Source organism: Schistocerca serialis, chromosome 6, assembly GCF_023864345.2.
Source record: "Schistocerca serialis cubense isolate TAMUIC-IGC-003099 chromosome 6, iqSchSeri2.2, whole genome shotgun sequence".
Classification (NCBI taxonomy): Eukaryota; Metazoa; Arthropoda; class Insecta; order Orthoptera; family Acrididae; genus Schistocerca; species Schistocerca serialis.
The window spans coordinates 391,356,325-391,371,449 of record NC_064643.1 but is presented as its reverse complement, the minus strand read 5'-3'; the positions used below and the strand labels follow the sequence as shown (position 1 = coordinate 391,371,449).

At 38.6% G+C, this 15,125-nt stretch overlaps 1 protein-coding gene across 3 annotated transcripts in view; it reads left to right on the top strand.

The window, feature by feature from the left end:
* The window catches only part of LOC126484184 (ATP-dependent RNA helicase DHX30-like), a 317,910-nt gene that overhangs the window by 247,431 nt on the left and 55,354 nt on the right, over positions 1-15,125 (top strand). For all 3 annotated transcript variants that reach the window (XM_050107597.1, XM_050107596.1, XM_050107598.1), the window contains one exon: positions 1,284-1,473. In XM_050107597.1, the coding sequence (XP_049963554.1) occupies positions 1,284-1,473 (190 nt within the window). The remainder of the gene's footprint in view (positions 1-1,283; positions 1,474-15,125) is intronic.

The window sequence follows — 15,125 nt, the reverse complement described above, 5'->3', positions numbered from 1 at the left end:
GAATTAGTTGTGGCCAGTCCATGTGGTAATTACATAATCAAGTCTCTTTTACCAGGTATACAGTTACTTCACCTTCTAATTATATGAAAACAGTCACTGTGCAGTATAACCTAACCAACCAAAATCACTCTCTCCCATACGAACAATGTGCATGGCACTTTAATATTAAAATTAATCAGAAGTTACTCTTAATTGTCCTACTTCACTGTATGCCTTCTTATCCACGAGGACACATCATTGCACCATTACGTTATTATGATTCAGACTACCATTGGTTCCACACTCAGAATCTAGGCACTGATTGTCTTTCATATTCATGTTAATCTGCGTGTGTTATTAACAGTTCTGATTCACAGTCCAGTTTCATATTGACTTAAACACATTATTACACAACTGTGTTATGGCTGTTTTGACTGACATGGGTTCCATGCTCGAAATCTTGGAACGGACTGACTTAAAATCGCTTCAGCCCAGTGCTTATATAGTTTTGCAAAAATGACTGCTAAAGTTTCAAATTGTTAAATATGTGATTTCAATAATTTACAATTAGAATTTTACATAACAAAATAATTGAATAGCAGAGAAAAATTGGTTTTGGTCTGAACTGTGTTACAATAAGAGTTTTGACTGAAATAAGGCTTCTTGATGATGAAACTGCAAAAACAGCTAAGTAAACAGTACCATACATAAGAGTTAAGTATCTGGAAATTAACTAAGTGCTGATGTTCCTACCATGTTTTGGAAATTAGCTATATGAATAGTTTAAAGATTGATATGGGTTAGTTTTTAACTTTATCAGTAATATAGTAATTACATTTGTTTACTTGTCAACAGTGCAACTGCAATAGTAAATAATTATTTTTAGTTAATTGAACTGAGCGTTAGCAAAACTATTTAGTTGTAATGATTCAGATTAATTAGGAATTATTCTGACTAATGTAATTTAGCTAAGTTGCGTCTGGTCTTATATTCGGAATTACAGAATGACGACTTTGTCTTCAGCACATATCTCAGTATCACTAATGATAATTAAGGAGGCAAAAAAAGTCATTTAAGGAGACAAATAACAAAGCTAAATGGGACTGGATCCCAGCTTGCTTTGCTACAATGTGGTGGGTCTCTAAATTAAAAGGTTCAGATTGATTGTTGCAGTCACTAGTTCCTGAGATTCCATGGCTTTAAGTGGCTGTAAAACATTCGTGTGCCTATTTCAGTTGACAATATCTCATCTGCTTCCACAGTAAGACTTCAGACATTATTTAGCGTTTTTCCCTCTTTTGCAGGCTTGAGCAGCATGCTACCATAACACCAGACAGTGTTAATTACAAGCATTGTGATAACTCAAGCCCATATCTTACACATTTCAATGAAATAAAGTCTCTCGAAAGAAGATCTTTGTTAATCAGAGAGTCTTCTGTTGTATCTCCACTGTGTGTCATCCTATTTAAGCCAGGAGAACTTGTAGCAGAAAAGGTAAAACGTGTTTAAAATAATGTTTTTTGCCAAAAAATACTTTATCTATATATATAATGATTGTACTTGTAACAGATATGTTTTTAACTTCCAGAAATGCTATATACCACTGACAATGCCTTCCCCCCTCACACACACACACACACACACACACACACACACACACACACACACTCACTCTCTCTCTCTCTCTCTCTCTCTCTCTCTCTATCTTCTGTGACCACAGGACTGTACATTCTGTGTGTGTTTTCTTTTTGCTAGAAGAAGAGCTAGTGCTCGAAACCTAGTGTGATTGCTGTCTCATGTTATGTGTTTGTGTGCTCCAAGCGTTTATCCTTTGTGAGTGAGTGGTTACCTTTCCCGTATTTTAAGTACTGCTCCATCTTGGAATTTCCATTATTATAGCACTATAAAAAATAACAGAAATGGGCTCGCAGTTTTTCTTTACATCTAGAGTGAGTTTTATCTTCTCATAAGCTACATTCATGAAGAATGTTGGTGGTCATCAAATATTCCTTGATGCTTACGATAGTAAAGTTGTGGCATAAATCCATTTTCTCCTCATTTTGATTTGATACCTCAGTCTACCTATAAAGTCTTCAGTATTTTTCAGTAACATTACATTTTAAAAGTTTAAGTCTTTCCTTGTCTGTACTGTTTATGGTCCATGTTTCGCTTCCATAAAAGGCTACACTCTAGACAAAAACTTTCAGAAAATTATATTCAGTATTTTAAGGAACCATTTTCGGGCTATTGTTACTCTACATTATATATTCTCTCTGCATCTACCATTGTCAGTATTTTGCTGCACAAATAGAAAAATTGTTTACTACTTTCTCTGTCTCATTCCTCATCTAATTCAATTAGTGTCACTTGAATTAATTCAATCCATTGCCTTTTTGGGGGAATGACTGCTCAAATCCTCATCAGGCTATCCAGATTTAGGTTTTCCATTATTTCAGTAAATCGCTCCAGGCAAATGTGTTTGGATGGTTCTGTTGAAATGGTACGGCCAATTTCCTTCTCTATCCCGAAACACTGCAAGTATGTGTTCCATCTCTAATGATCTTGATGTCAGTGGGACGTTAAACCCTAGTCTTCCTTTCTTCACCTATTCTTCTTCTTCTTTTTTGGATGTCCTTCTTATAACCTTTTCGCAAGATACTATCCATTCCCTTTACCAAGCAGGTTGGCTCAGTGGCAAGACAATGGACTTGCATTTAGGAGGAGCACAGTTGAGATCCGCATCTGGCCATCCAAAATTTTCTGAGTTACTTACTGTTCTATTGAAAAGAATAGGCCTAATTCCCTTCCTCAGCATTGTCTAATGACTGTGTCATTGAGGATATGTTAAAAGCTAATCTTCCTTCATTCCGTTTCATTTAACTTACCTTGCAAGTTCTCTACTTTCTCTAACAATTACAGTACCACTGGCAAACAAACTTTTTATTTCAGCTCCCAGAACTTTAATCCCTTTTTCAAATTTCTGCTTTGTTTCAAGTATCATTTGCCCCTTGTTTAGTGTGAATAACATATACACTCACATATAGGCCAAATTTTTGAGATATACTAACTTAGTATTTCTAAATCATTGTCATTTGTGAAAGAAAAAGGTTTGACTTGTTATACGATTGTTAGCTTTGGAGTTTGATGCTGTGGTTGTTGTTTTTCCATTGGGATGGCACTAGTGATGTGGAAGCTGAGGAATTAAGTGAGATTAGAAATAAGTTTACCATTCTGCCAAAATTAAATTAAAAAAAGGATGAATCTCAACCAGATGTTGGTGTAACCAGGACACCAAAAACTTCCAGGATGTATTTAAAGAGTGACAATGTAGGAAAATTAGTAAACAGTAAGTTAGTTTTGTTGTTAGGCAGTTATAATATTGCTGCATGAACTGGGATCAAAATACTAAATAAACACTTTTTTAATACCTAGTGCTGGTCTTTGTCAGGTGTTAAAGGGGTATATAGGGTCATTGTGTACAGATTTCGCAAAGGAAGTCACCATAGTTGCAGTGGGTGTTTCGGGCATCAACATTGTTGTTGTTGTTGTTGTCGTCGTCGTCGTCGTCGTCGTCGTCTTCAGTCCAGAGACTGGTTTGATGCAGCTCTCCATGCTACTCTATCTTCTGCAAGCTTCTTCATCTCCAAGTAACTGCTGCAACCTACATCCTTGGAATCTGCTTACTGTATTCATCTCTTGGTCTCCCTCTATCATTTTTACCCTCCACACTGCCCTCCAACACTAAATTGGTGATTCCTTGGTGCCTCAGAACATGCCCTACCAACTGATCCCTTCCTCTAGTTAACTTTGCCACACATTCCTCTTCTCCCCAATTCTATTCAGTACCTCCTCACTAGTTAAATGGTCTACCCATCTAATCATCAGCATTCTTCTGAAGCATCACATTTCGAAAGCTTCTATTCTCTTCTTGTCCACATTGCTTATTGTCCATGTTTCACTTCCATACATGGCTACACTCCATACAAATACTCTGAGAAAATGCTTCCTCACACTTAAATCTATACTCAATGGTAACAAATTTCTCTTCTCCAGAAACGCTTTTCTTGCCATTGCCAGTCTACATTTTATATCCTCTCTACCTCGACCATCATTACTTATTTTCCTCCCCATACAGCAAAACTTGCCTACTTCTTTGTGTCTCATTTCATAATCTAATTCCCTCAACACCACCTGATCTATTTCAACTACATTCCGTTATCCTCATTTTGTTTTTGTTAACGTTCATCTTAGATCCTCCTTTCAAGACACTGTCCATTCTGTTCAGCTGCTCTTCCAGGACCTTTACTGTCTCTGATAGAATTACAATGTCATCAGCAAACCTTAAGGTTTTTATTTCTTCTCCATGGATTTTAATTCCTACTCTGCATTTTTCTTCTGTTTCCTTTACTGGTTGCTCAATATACATCAGGGATAGACTACAACCCTGTCTCACTCCCTTCCCAACTACTGCTTCCCTCTCATGCCCCCTTGACTCTTTGAACTGTACTGGATCCCTGTCACCTTCAGAATTTGAAAGAGAGGTGCACAGATAAAATAAACAGAATCATATTATGAAGTAGTCAGTAGTCTCTCAGGCCAAGCTCTGCAGTTCCTTAACATTACGCTTTGGTACTGGTCTGTATGCAAAATCTACCAAATCGGAGTACAAAGGTAATTGATAAACAAAAAGTAGAGTATTTCTGGAAGAATACACTAAAGAACATGAACTGGAGAAATGTGTACAGTGCTTGTGACACGCGATTCTAAGGAAACTATAAGTGACAGGCAATTACGGGTAAAATTTTAAGAATGTAGCTCATTACAAAAAAAGTGCAAAATAGTGGAGAAAGTCGTCCAGGCATTGAAACAAATGCCTTATAAGAACAGTAAATGTAATAGACCTTGCGCCGCGTGACCACTATGTTTGCAGGTTCGAATCCTGCCTCGGGCATGGATGTGTGTGATGTCCTTGGGTTAGTTAGGTTTAAGTAATTCTAAGTTCTAGGGACTGATGATCCCAGATGTTAAGTCCCATAGTGCTCAGATCCATTTGAACCATTTTTTGTAATAGACCTTGCCATTGGTGAGGAGGCTTGCATGCCTCAGCAATACAGATAGCTGTACCATAGTGCAACAACAATGGAAGGGTATCTGTTGAGAGACCAGACAAACATGTGGTTCCTGAAGAGGGCCTAACTGTGCTGGTACTGCAAACGGCTGAAAGCAAGGGGAAACTACAGCTGTAATTTTTCCCAAAGGCATGCAGCTTTACTGTATGGTTAAATGATGGTGGCCTCTTGGGTAAAATATTCCAGAGGTAAAATAGTCCCCCATTCAGATCTGCAGGTGATGACTCCTCAGAAGGACATTGTTATCAGCAGAAACAAAACTGGCATTCTATAATTGGAGCATGGAATGTCAGATCCCTTAAATGGGCCGGTAGGTTAGAAAATTTAGAAAGGGAAATGGATAGTTTAAAGTTAGATGTAGTGGGAATTAGTGAAATTCAATGGCAGGAGGAACAACACTTCTGCTCAGGTGAATACAGGGTTATAAATACAAAATCAAATAGGGGTAATGCAGGAGTAAGTTTAATAATGAATAATAAAATAGGAGGACAGGTAAACTACTACAAACAGCATAGTGAACACATTATTGTAATCAAGATAGACACGAAGCCACACCTACCACAGTAGCACAAATTTATATGTCAGCTAGATCCACAGACGATGAAGAGAGTCAAGAGATGTATGATGAGATAGGAGAAATCATTCAGATGGTGAAAGGAGATGAAAATTTAATAGTCATGGGGGACTGGAATTCTATAGTTGGAAAAGGAAGAGAAGGAAAAGTAGTAGGTGAATATGGAATGGGGGTAAGGAATGAAAGAGGAAGCCACCTGGTAGAATTTTGCGCAGAGCATAACTTAATCATAGCTATCACTTGGTTCAAGAAATATGAAAGAAGATTGTATAAATGGAAGAGGCCTGAGACAATGTGAGGTTTCAGATAGGTTATATAGTGGTAAGACAGAGATTTGGGAATCAGGTTTTAAATTTTAAGATATTTACAGAGGCAGATGTGGATTCTGACCACAATCTATTGGTTAAGAACTGTTGATTAAAATTGAAGAAACTGCAAAAAGCAAGAAACTGGAATTTAAGGTGATGGGACCTGGATAAACTGAAAGAACCGGATGTTGTAGAGAGCATTATGGAACAGTTGACAAGAATGGGGGGAAAGAAATATAGTAGAAGAAGAATGGGTAGCTTTGAGTTAGGAAATAGTGAAGGCAGTGGAGGATCGAGTACATAAAAAGATGAAAGCTTGTAGAAATCCTTGGGTAACAGAGGAGATATTGAATTTTATTGATGAAAGAGGAAAATATAAAAATGCTGTAAATGAAAAAAGGAATACAAACATATCAAAAATGAGATCAACATGAAGTGCAAAATGGCTAAGCATGGATGGCTAGAGGACAAATGTACGGATGTAGAGGCAAATCTTAGTAAGGGTAAGATAGATACTACCTACAGGAAAATTAGAGAGACCTTTGGAGAAAAGAGAACCACTTGTATGACTATCAAGAGCTCAGGTTGAAAACCAATTCTAAGCAAAGAAGTGAAAGCAAAAAGGTGGAAGGAGTATATAGAGGGTCTATACAAGGTCAACGTACTTGAGGGCAATATTATGCAAATGGAAGAGGACGTAGGTGAAGATGAAATGGGAGATATGATACTGCATGAAGAATTTGACAGAGCACTAGAAGACCTAAGTCAGAAAAAGGCCCTGGGAGTAGACAACATTCCATTAGAACTATGATAGCCTTGGAGGAGCCAGTCCTGGCAAAACTCTACCGTGTGGTGAGCAAGATGTATGAGACAGGTGAAATACCCTCAGACTTCCAGAAGAATATAATAATTCAAATCCCAAAGAAAGCAGACGTTGAATGGTGTGAAAATTACTGAACTATCAGTTTAACAAGTCATCGTTGCAAAATACTAACATGATTTCTTTAGAAACAGATGCAAAAACTAATAGGAGCCGACCTTGCGGAAGATCAGTTTGGTTTCCATAGAAATGTTGGAACACTTCAGGCAATACTGACCCTATGATTTATCTTAGAAGATAAAGTAAAGACAAACCAACATTTCTAGCATTTGTAGGCTTACAGAAAGATTTGACAATGTTGACCAGAATACTTTCTTTCAAATCCTGAAGGTGGCTGGGGTCAAATTCAGGGATCAAAAAGCTATTTACAATTTGTACAGAAACCAGACGGCAATTTTAAGAGTCGAGGGGCACAAAAGGGAAGCAGTGGTTGAGAAGGGAGTGAGTCAAAGTTGTAGCCAGTCCCCAAGGCTATTGAATCTGTATACTGAACAACCAGTGAAGGAAACCGAAGAAAAATTTGGAGTAGGAGTTAAAATCCATGGAGAAGAAATAGAAACTTTGAAGTTTGCTGATGACATTGTAATTCCGTCAGAGACAGCAAAGGACCTGGAAGAGCATTCGAATGGAATGGACAGTGTCTTGAAAGGAGGCTATAAGATGAACATCAACAAAAGCAAAATGAGGGTAATGGAATGTAGTCGAATTAAGTCAGGTGATGCTGAGGGAATTAGATTAGGAAATGAGACAATTAAAGTAGTAGATACGTTTTGCTATTTGGGGAGGAAAATAAGTGATGATGGTCGAGGTAGAGAGTATATAAAATGTAAACTGGCAATGGCAAGAAAAGTGTTTCTGGAAAAGTGAAGTTTGTTAACATCGAGTATAGCTTTAAGTGTCACAAAGTCTTTTCTAAAAGTATATGTATGGAATGTAGCCACGTATGGATGTGAAACATGGACGATAAATAGTTTAGACAAGAAGAGAATAGAAGCTTTTGAAATGTGGTGTTACAGAAGAATGCTGAAGCTGGATGGGTAAATCGACTGACTAATGAGGAGGTACTGAATAGAATGGGTGAGATGAGGAATTTGTGTCTATAAGAAGGGATCGGTTGGTAGGACATGTTCTGAGGTATCAAGGGATCACCAGTGTAGCATTGGAGGGTAGCGTGGAGCGTAAATATCATAGAGGGAGACGAAGAGATGAATATGCTATGCAGATCCAGAATGATGTAGGTTGCAGTAGTTACTTGGAAATGAAGAAGCTTGCACAGGGTAGAGTAGCATGGAGAGCTGCATCAAACCAGTCTCTGGGCTGAAGACCACAACAACAACAACAACAGAAGATGAGATATCTTCAAGAGTTAATAATACATCAGTAACAAACATGTGTATGTGACAAAGGTATCAGGGTTGCCACAGGTTCTGGAAATCAGGGAATTTCAAACACGTCAGGGAAATCGGGGACATTTGAAAAAACACTGGGAAAATCTCGTTTCTGTCTCTGTAGATGAAATGGTTTGTTTATTGAGGGGTCATGCATTGTCGCTGGCTGGGTGCAGCTGAGTACATTTGCCGCTATCCTACTCCCCCATTACTACTGTTCCTTCCATTCCTACCATTCCCCCTCTGCTTGCAGTCAGTGCTGCCCCAAGTTCTTGTTGCTAGTCCAGCAGCTGCCGACGAGAGGCAGGGAGGCACGAGGAGTCGATCATTTGGATCTGATTTGCAGAGATTGTAGGCACAGCAGCCAGATACAGGGGTCAAATTGTGTGTGAATATGTGTGTGTGTTTGTCCCTGCTTTCTGACAAAAGCTATGGCTGCAAATTTAATTATGAGAGTGTGATTGTCTTTTCTATGTGCTCGTACGCGGCTCAGCAATCATCTTTATGGTGAGTTGCTTCCTATTCACGCCATAAACACAGGCCATTTCTGCAGGTGTCTGTAATGGATTGGGCCTGCCGATCTGAAGCCATTTGGTTCCCACTAATGTGCAGGCCCTTCCCATAGGATCTAGTCTCACCGATCTTCCTGCAGGCTGGGTCTATGTGTGGCAAAATGCAGTGGATTTCCATGGTTTATCCATGGACCCAGAACTATAGTGCTTGTCAGCAGGCCAGAGGCCATGGGCAATGGATTTCAGGAATTGACACTGTCTCACTGCAAGTACTTTGTACAGTGTGACATTTTATAGACATTTTATTTGTTCTAGTACATGTTAGCACTTCAAAAGTAGTTTACATCTTAGAAAGTGTGGATGATAAAAAGAAGAAAATTGTCAGTCGCTGGCAGTTTGCATGCTATGTAGTCATATATTTCCTGAAAGAAAAATCACGCAATACCTGTAATATAATAGATATAACACAGTGGGTAATTACTGGCAATAACTAACATAGTAGAGCCAACATTTTATTGATGGTCACCTACAGTGTTGGTTTACAAAGTCTCCCTGCCTTATACACTTCATTCAGGAGGCCTACTTTTTCTGAGGTTATTTCTGAAATCAGTGGAGGTATTTTAAATCTGTGTTGCGACTCCAAGAAAATGTGTGTTTTTGTTACAAAATGTGTTTCGTTTTATTGAAATAAAATAAAATCAATGGTCTTAATGAAACACAAATACCACTTGGCTTGTTTTCTCCATCTAAAAGCAGTTCATTACAAAAGATATTGATGTTAGTACTTAAGAATTCTGCTCACATCAGGAAACACCACCTGCTTGCAAGTTCGTTTTAGATATTTCCTCGTTTTCACTATTGTTTCTTGCACTGCAGCTGCAAAGACAGATTGTCAACTTACATCTTTTCTTACCCTTGAGATCTCAAAATTTGTCAGGGAAAAATGCTAAAACTTGTGTGGAAATTGGGGAAATATCAGGGAAAGTTGTGGCAACCCTGGTTATTTAACAAGGACTTTGTTTCTGTAATTCAAAAGAGTGCATTATCTAGCACAGTAAATACTGGACTCGAATACATGTGACTACCTTTACAAGTAATTTCAGTTAAACGAGTACAGTCCTCACGAAACCAGATGTAGTATTGCCATAAAAAATTTAAAATATGACTAATATAAAGAGTAACATTGCAAAGTTAAAGTGTGTTCTTATGAGTTTACTAACATAGTAAGTTACTTGGGCAAAACATCATTTTCACTAGAATGTTTCCTGATTGGATGAAATATTGCTGCAATCTATGGTGCAAGCAGTGTGGCAAATCGATTAGCGTTGCTGGCTGGCATCCTATTAGTTGCCAGTTCCATGTCAACATCTACATCTACATCCATACCTAACAAGCCACAGACTGACGCATGACAACTTGTACTACTGCTAGTTCTTTCCTTCACTGTTCCACTTTGCAAATGCAGTGAGCGACTGTCTGTATGCCTCCATATGAACCCTACTTTATCCTTGTGGTATTTATGCAGAATGTATGTAGGTGACAGTAGAATAGTTTTGCAGTCAGCTTCAAATGCCAGTTCTGTAAATCTTAAAACTAGTGTTTCATGAAAAGAAAGTAGTCTTCCATCAAAAAATTCCTATTTGAGTTCATGAAGCATCTCTGTAATACTTACATGTTTATTGAATCTACTGGTAACAAATCTAGCAGCACCCATTCGAATGCTTTGATGTCTTCCTTTAATATGACCTGATGGGAATACCAAACACTCTAGCAGTACTCCAGAATTGGTCACTGTAGTGTTCCATTCATGGTCTCCTTTACTGATGCACTACAATTTCTCAAAATTCTGCCAGTAAACCAAAGTTGACCATTCACCTTGCCTTCTATCATCCATACATGCTTGTTCCATTTCATGTCGCTTCACAACATTACATCTAGATATTTAATCACCGTGATTATATCAAGCACGCCGTATTTGAACATTATGGGATTGTTTTTCCTACTCATCTCTCATTAACTTACATTTTTCTACATTTAGAGAGCAGGCTGACATTAATCTCACCAACTAGAAATTTTGTCAGTCATCTTGTACTGTCCTGCAGTAAATGAATGATGACACCTTAATGTACAGCACTGTGTCATTAGCAACCACAAATTGGCATTCACCCTGCCCATCAGATCATGTATGTATATTGAGAATAAGAGCAGCACATTACCCTGGGTGCACTCCTGATGATACCCTTGGCTCTTACCAACACTTGCCTTAAAGGACAACATACTGGGTTCCATCACTTAAAAAGTCTTTGAGGCAGTCACATATCTGGGAATCTGATCATATGCTCAGACCTTCATTTACAGCCTGCAGTTCAAACCTACCCATCAGAAATTATTTGTATTTATCATATTTTGAAGGTTCTTGATAAATCTCATGTTTATAATGTTTGTATGTGTTGAATATTTGATGTTTGTATAAATACAAGCATTCTGAAGTATTCAATGTTTGTATAAATAACTGTAATCTCTATCTAGGAAGTCGGTTTTGTGCTGGCTGTATGTTGGTGATTGTATTAAACATCCATTCAGTGCTAAGTGTTGTATTTCAACAACACTGCTTTTGGGTATGGGCTTGTTTCTGGTTACAAGGTGGTGAAGTTCTCAAGTTAAGCCTCGTGTTGGTGTCATCATAAATGGCCAAGCTGTATGGGCAATGGACGAGTTGGTTTCCTTCTCTGTAATGTTGGATGCTTATTGTAGTCAGCTAAAGAAGACATACATTCCATGAAACAAAAACAATTATGCTGAAAGTCACAAATAGGGGAAATACATCCAGTCAACAGGGACATCCATTCCAAAAATAACCATCAATGACAGGGAACAGCCCTTTGAATTTGACATTTTGACAGAATACAGTCATTTACTGTGGAAGATCAGAGCTCCGGATTGACAAACTTATTTCAACAAGCAGACATAAGTAAGATTGCACTGTGCCACTGTTTGCCATTAAAGATGTTATCCTGACATCATCAATGAGATGAGCTCCAGTAGAGATGCCTAGTTAAACTGGTGAAGCTTTTGTCAAAATTGCAAATTGGGCTCACAAAAGAAATCTACATGCCATCTACAGTCATCAGCATTGTAGGGGGCGAAGGAGAGATTTAGATCACCAAATGTCGTGAGCTGCCACAACTCATTTGTAAAGCTGTGTGTATAGGGACAGCGGAACCAGTCCAGGAAGGGCATCTTAGTATTGTCGAGGAAGAATAGTACTCAGCCACTAATACAGACAACATAAGGGGGGAAGTTGCTATTGAACTGCCAATAGGATCTGGCCTGGCTGAGGAACAATATTGGCAACTGATGGCCATTTTGCATTTGGATGCTTTCTGATTTGAAGCGGAATAGACAGATCAAGTAGCCCTTGGTAAAACACCACATTGACACTGGGACTCTGTGCTGGCCGACTAGCCATAAGGATCCAGAGAGTAGACTGGTGAGAGAGGCACTAAGACTTGAGGCAAACATTGTCACAGTGGATGTAAATGTCACTGGCCAGTTCTCTAATGATCTGTTACACACCATATACGTCACAGTAAGAAAAGCTAGCAATGGAAAATATGCCACCTTTATATCTGGTACCAATCTTGCCTGGGTAAATGCCAAATTGGAATTGGCCTGTTGGGGAGGTTTTCAAAGTCAACAAATGGGAATATATGGACAATAGTCTCCACTGATTCCCTTAAACCCCCCCCCCCCTCTCCCCACCTTGCCCCCCTGTGCTACCACAAAAGCTTTACTGACTGCTGAAGCTCCAGAAATTGCAAAGTTTCTTGAAGCAGCCATAATTTGGAAGCATAGAGAAATCTGTGTTACCAAACCTGTCATCAGAAGTTAAGGGGGGTAGGACGTCAAACGGGCTGACTTGGAGCAGGAGAGGCACCACAGAACATTTTAATTTCCACTGTCTATACTTTTACAAGTAAATTCATAAACCTTTGTCAGCATGACCAGAAAGGATTCAGGATTCACACTCGTAGCAGCGGAAGTTCAAAAACATAACAAAATAATATTTTTTACATGTGAAATTTCATCATTTTTTCACTTACTATTGGCTGCATTTGTTGCTATAGGTACACTTTTCTTCATAAGTAAGAGAGACTGTTCTATGAATTTCGCACAGCATACAAACCCTACTTACAGGTATCTGAAACTCTAGAATCTATTTAATTTATGAAAAAATGAATTAGTTGTTACGTTTTAATCTTTATGTTTAGAAAAAAATCAAATTTTGTAGTTAATTATCTCAGTTTTTACCACAGTTTTTAATAGATTTGGAAAATTCTAGAGTTTCATACACCTGTAAGTATGGTTTGTATGCTGTGCAAAATTCATAAAAGAATCTCTCTCTTACTTGTGAAGAAAAATGTACCTATAGCAACAAATGTAGCCAATAGTAAGCGAAAAAATGATGAAATGTCACATGTAAAAAAATTTATTTTGTTATGTTTTTGAACTCCCACTGCTACGAGTGTGAATCTTGAATCCTTCCTGGTCATGCTGACAAAGTTTCATGAATTTATTTGTAAAAGTATAGACAGTGGAAATTAAAATGTCCTGTGGTGCCTCTCCTGCTCAAAGTCGGCCCGTTTGACGTTCTACCCCCCCTTAATTTCACATTGTGACATTGCCACACGATGACAACTGCCTACCATCCACAGATGATTAGTGGCACAGAACACTTTAATAAGATGTTGGCAGATATATTCTCGATGTATGTTGTTGTCAAATAGAGGGATTGGGATACAGTACTGCTCATCATGTAATTCGCATATAACACAGCAAAGCAAGACCCTACAAGCTTCATACTGTGGTTTCTGCTCCAGTCATTAGCCAGAAGCGACAGTGGATACACTGTTCAACTGGATAATGTTCAGAGTGACTACATGGAACATCTCTTCGACAAGACTGAAGAAACAAGGCAGCTCATTCACATTCAGGCCTTGGATGCTCAGGAAAAAGACCGAGAGCTCTAAAACATCAATTCCAAGCACCAACCAGTGAAATACTGTCCAAGAGACTTGGTATGAATTGCTACTTATTTGCAGAGAGTGGAACTGTTGGAAAAGTTACTAAAATACTACTTTTGGCCATTGTCACTTGTACATCACAGCTGAAGTCGAGTATTAGGACCCTTCATGAAGAAAATAAAAAACCATAGGTATGTTGTCCATGTCGTCAGTATGAAGCCAAACCTCATTCAAGAGGTGCAAACGACAAGGATATTCAAGGAAACTGAAGACCCACTTGATGATTGTGAGGCTTTGGTGGGTTGGACTATGTTCAGTGTTCCTCACAGTGAAGACAATGTAACAACATGATCAGAAAGTGAGGATGCATTAGCTTCACCATACAGAGTACTGTGGACAAATGAGAACTTCTGAAACAGTGGGTCACTGTTTTTCCAGGAGAGGGAGTGCAGTCAGTGTGGCACAGTGGTTACTGGCTGACGCATTTTGGGCCACCAGCTCAATCTCAACCATCATGAATTGTCTCTTATGTAGTACTTATCATTTCTGGAGGTTTCTGGAAATATCTTATGTTCGTATATTGTGGAATATTTAACATTTGTATAAATACCAGCATGGAATATTTGATGTTTGTATAAATAGCTGCACACTCCGTGCAGGTGGTGTTTGCACTGTATAGACTAGTATGGAGGGCTGGAACAGACCAGTCTTTGGAGTAAAGATGATGACTGGACTGCAATCGAACTGTGAACTATTGTTGGTATTGTGGTGCTATTTATAGCAGAGTTCAGCTCCTAGCACATGCCACACCCTTCAGTGCCCAACCCCCTTTGTTTTAATTTTTATTTTACGGTTATTGGTATGTTGGACAGAATGTGATCTGTTAACTTTCTTATTATGGTAGACTGCTCCAGAAATACAACATGCCCCAGGTACAGGTGACTGCTACGGTATCCATAGGTTGACATGTATGTGGTGGGCTACACAATTATAGAGGCTTCGAGATCAGGGCTAGTTGATCTTTATCTTCAGTGATTTCTGTGCCACTTTGAATGCAGAGCTAATGGGAACTTCTATCCACACTTTCAGTGGCTTTAAATGTGACGTGGTATTTAAATTTACAGTACACAACTTCATTAGTTTGGTGATGTCATTACTATTATCAGACTTGGACCACATTTGTTGTTTAAAGTAAACCTGTAAAAGTGGCGTTCCAAAGAAAGCTGTGATGAAAAGAGTGAAATGGAACATTTACCTTTACTGCACTTTCATGTCTGTGGAGAATGGTGTACGCTAATTTTAATGAGTATGTAAAAATATATCACAACTGT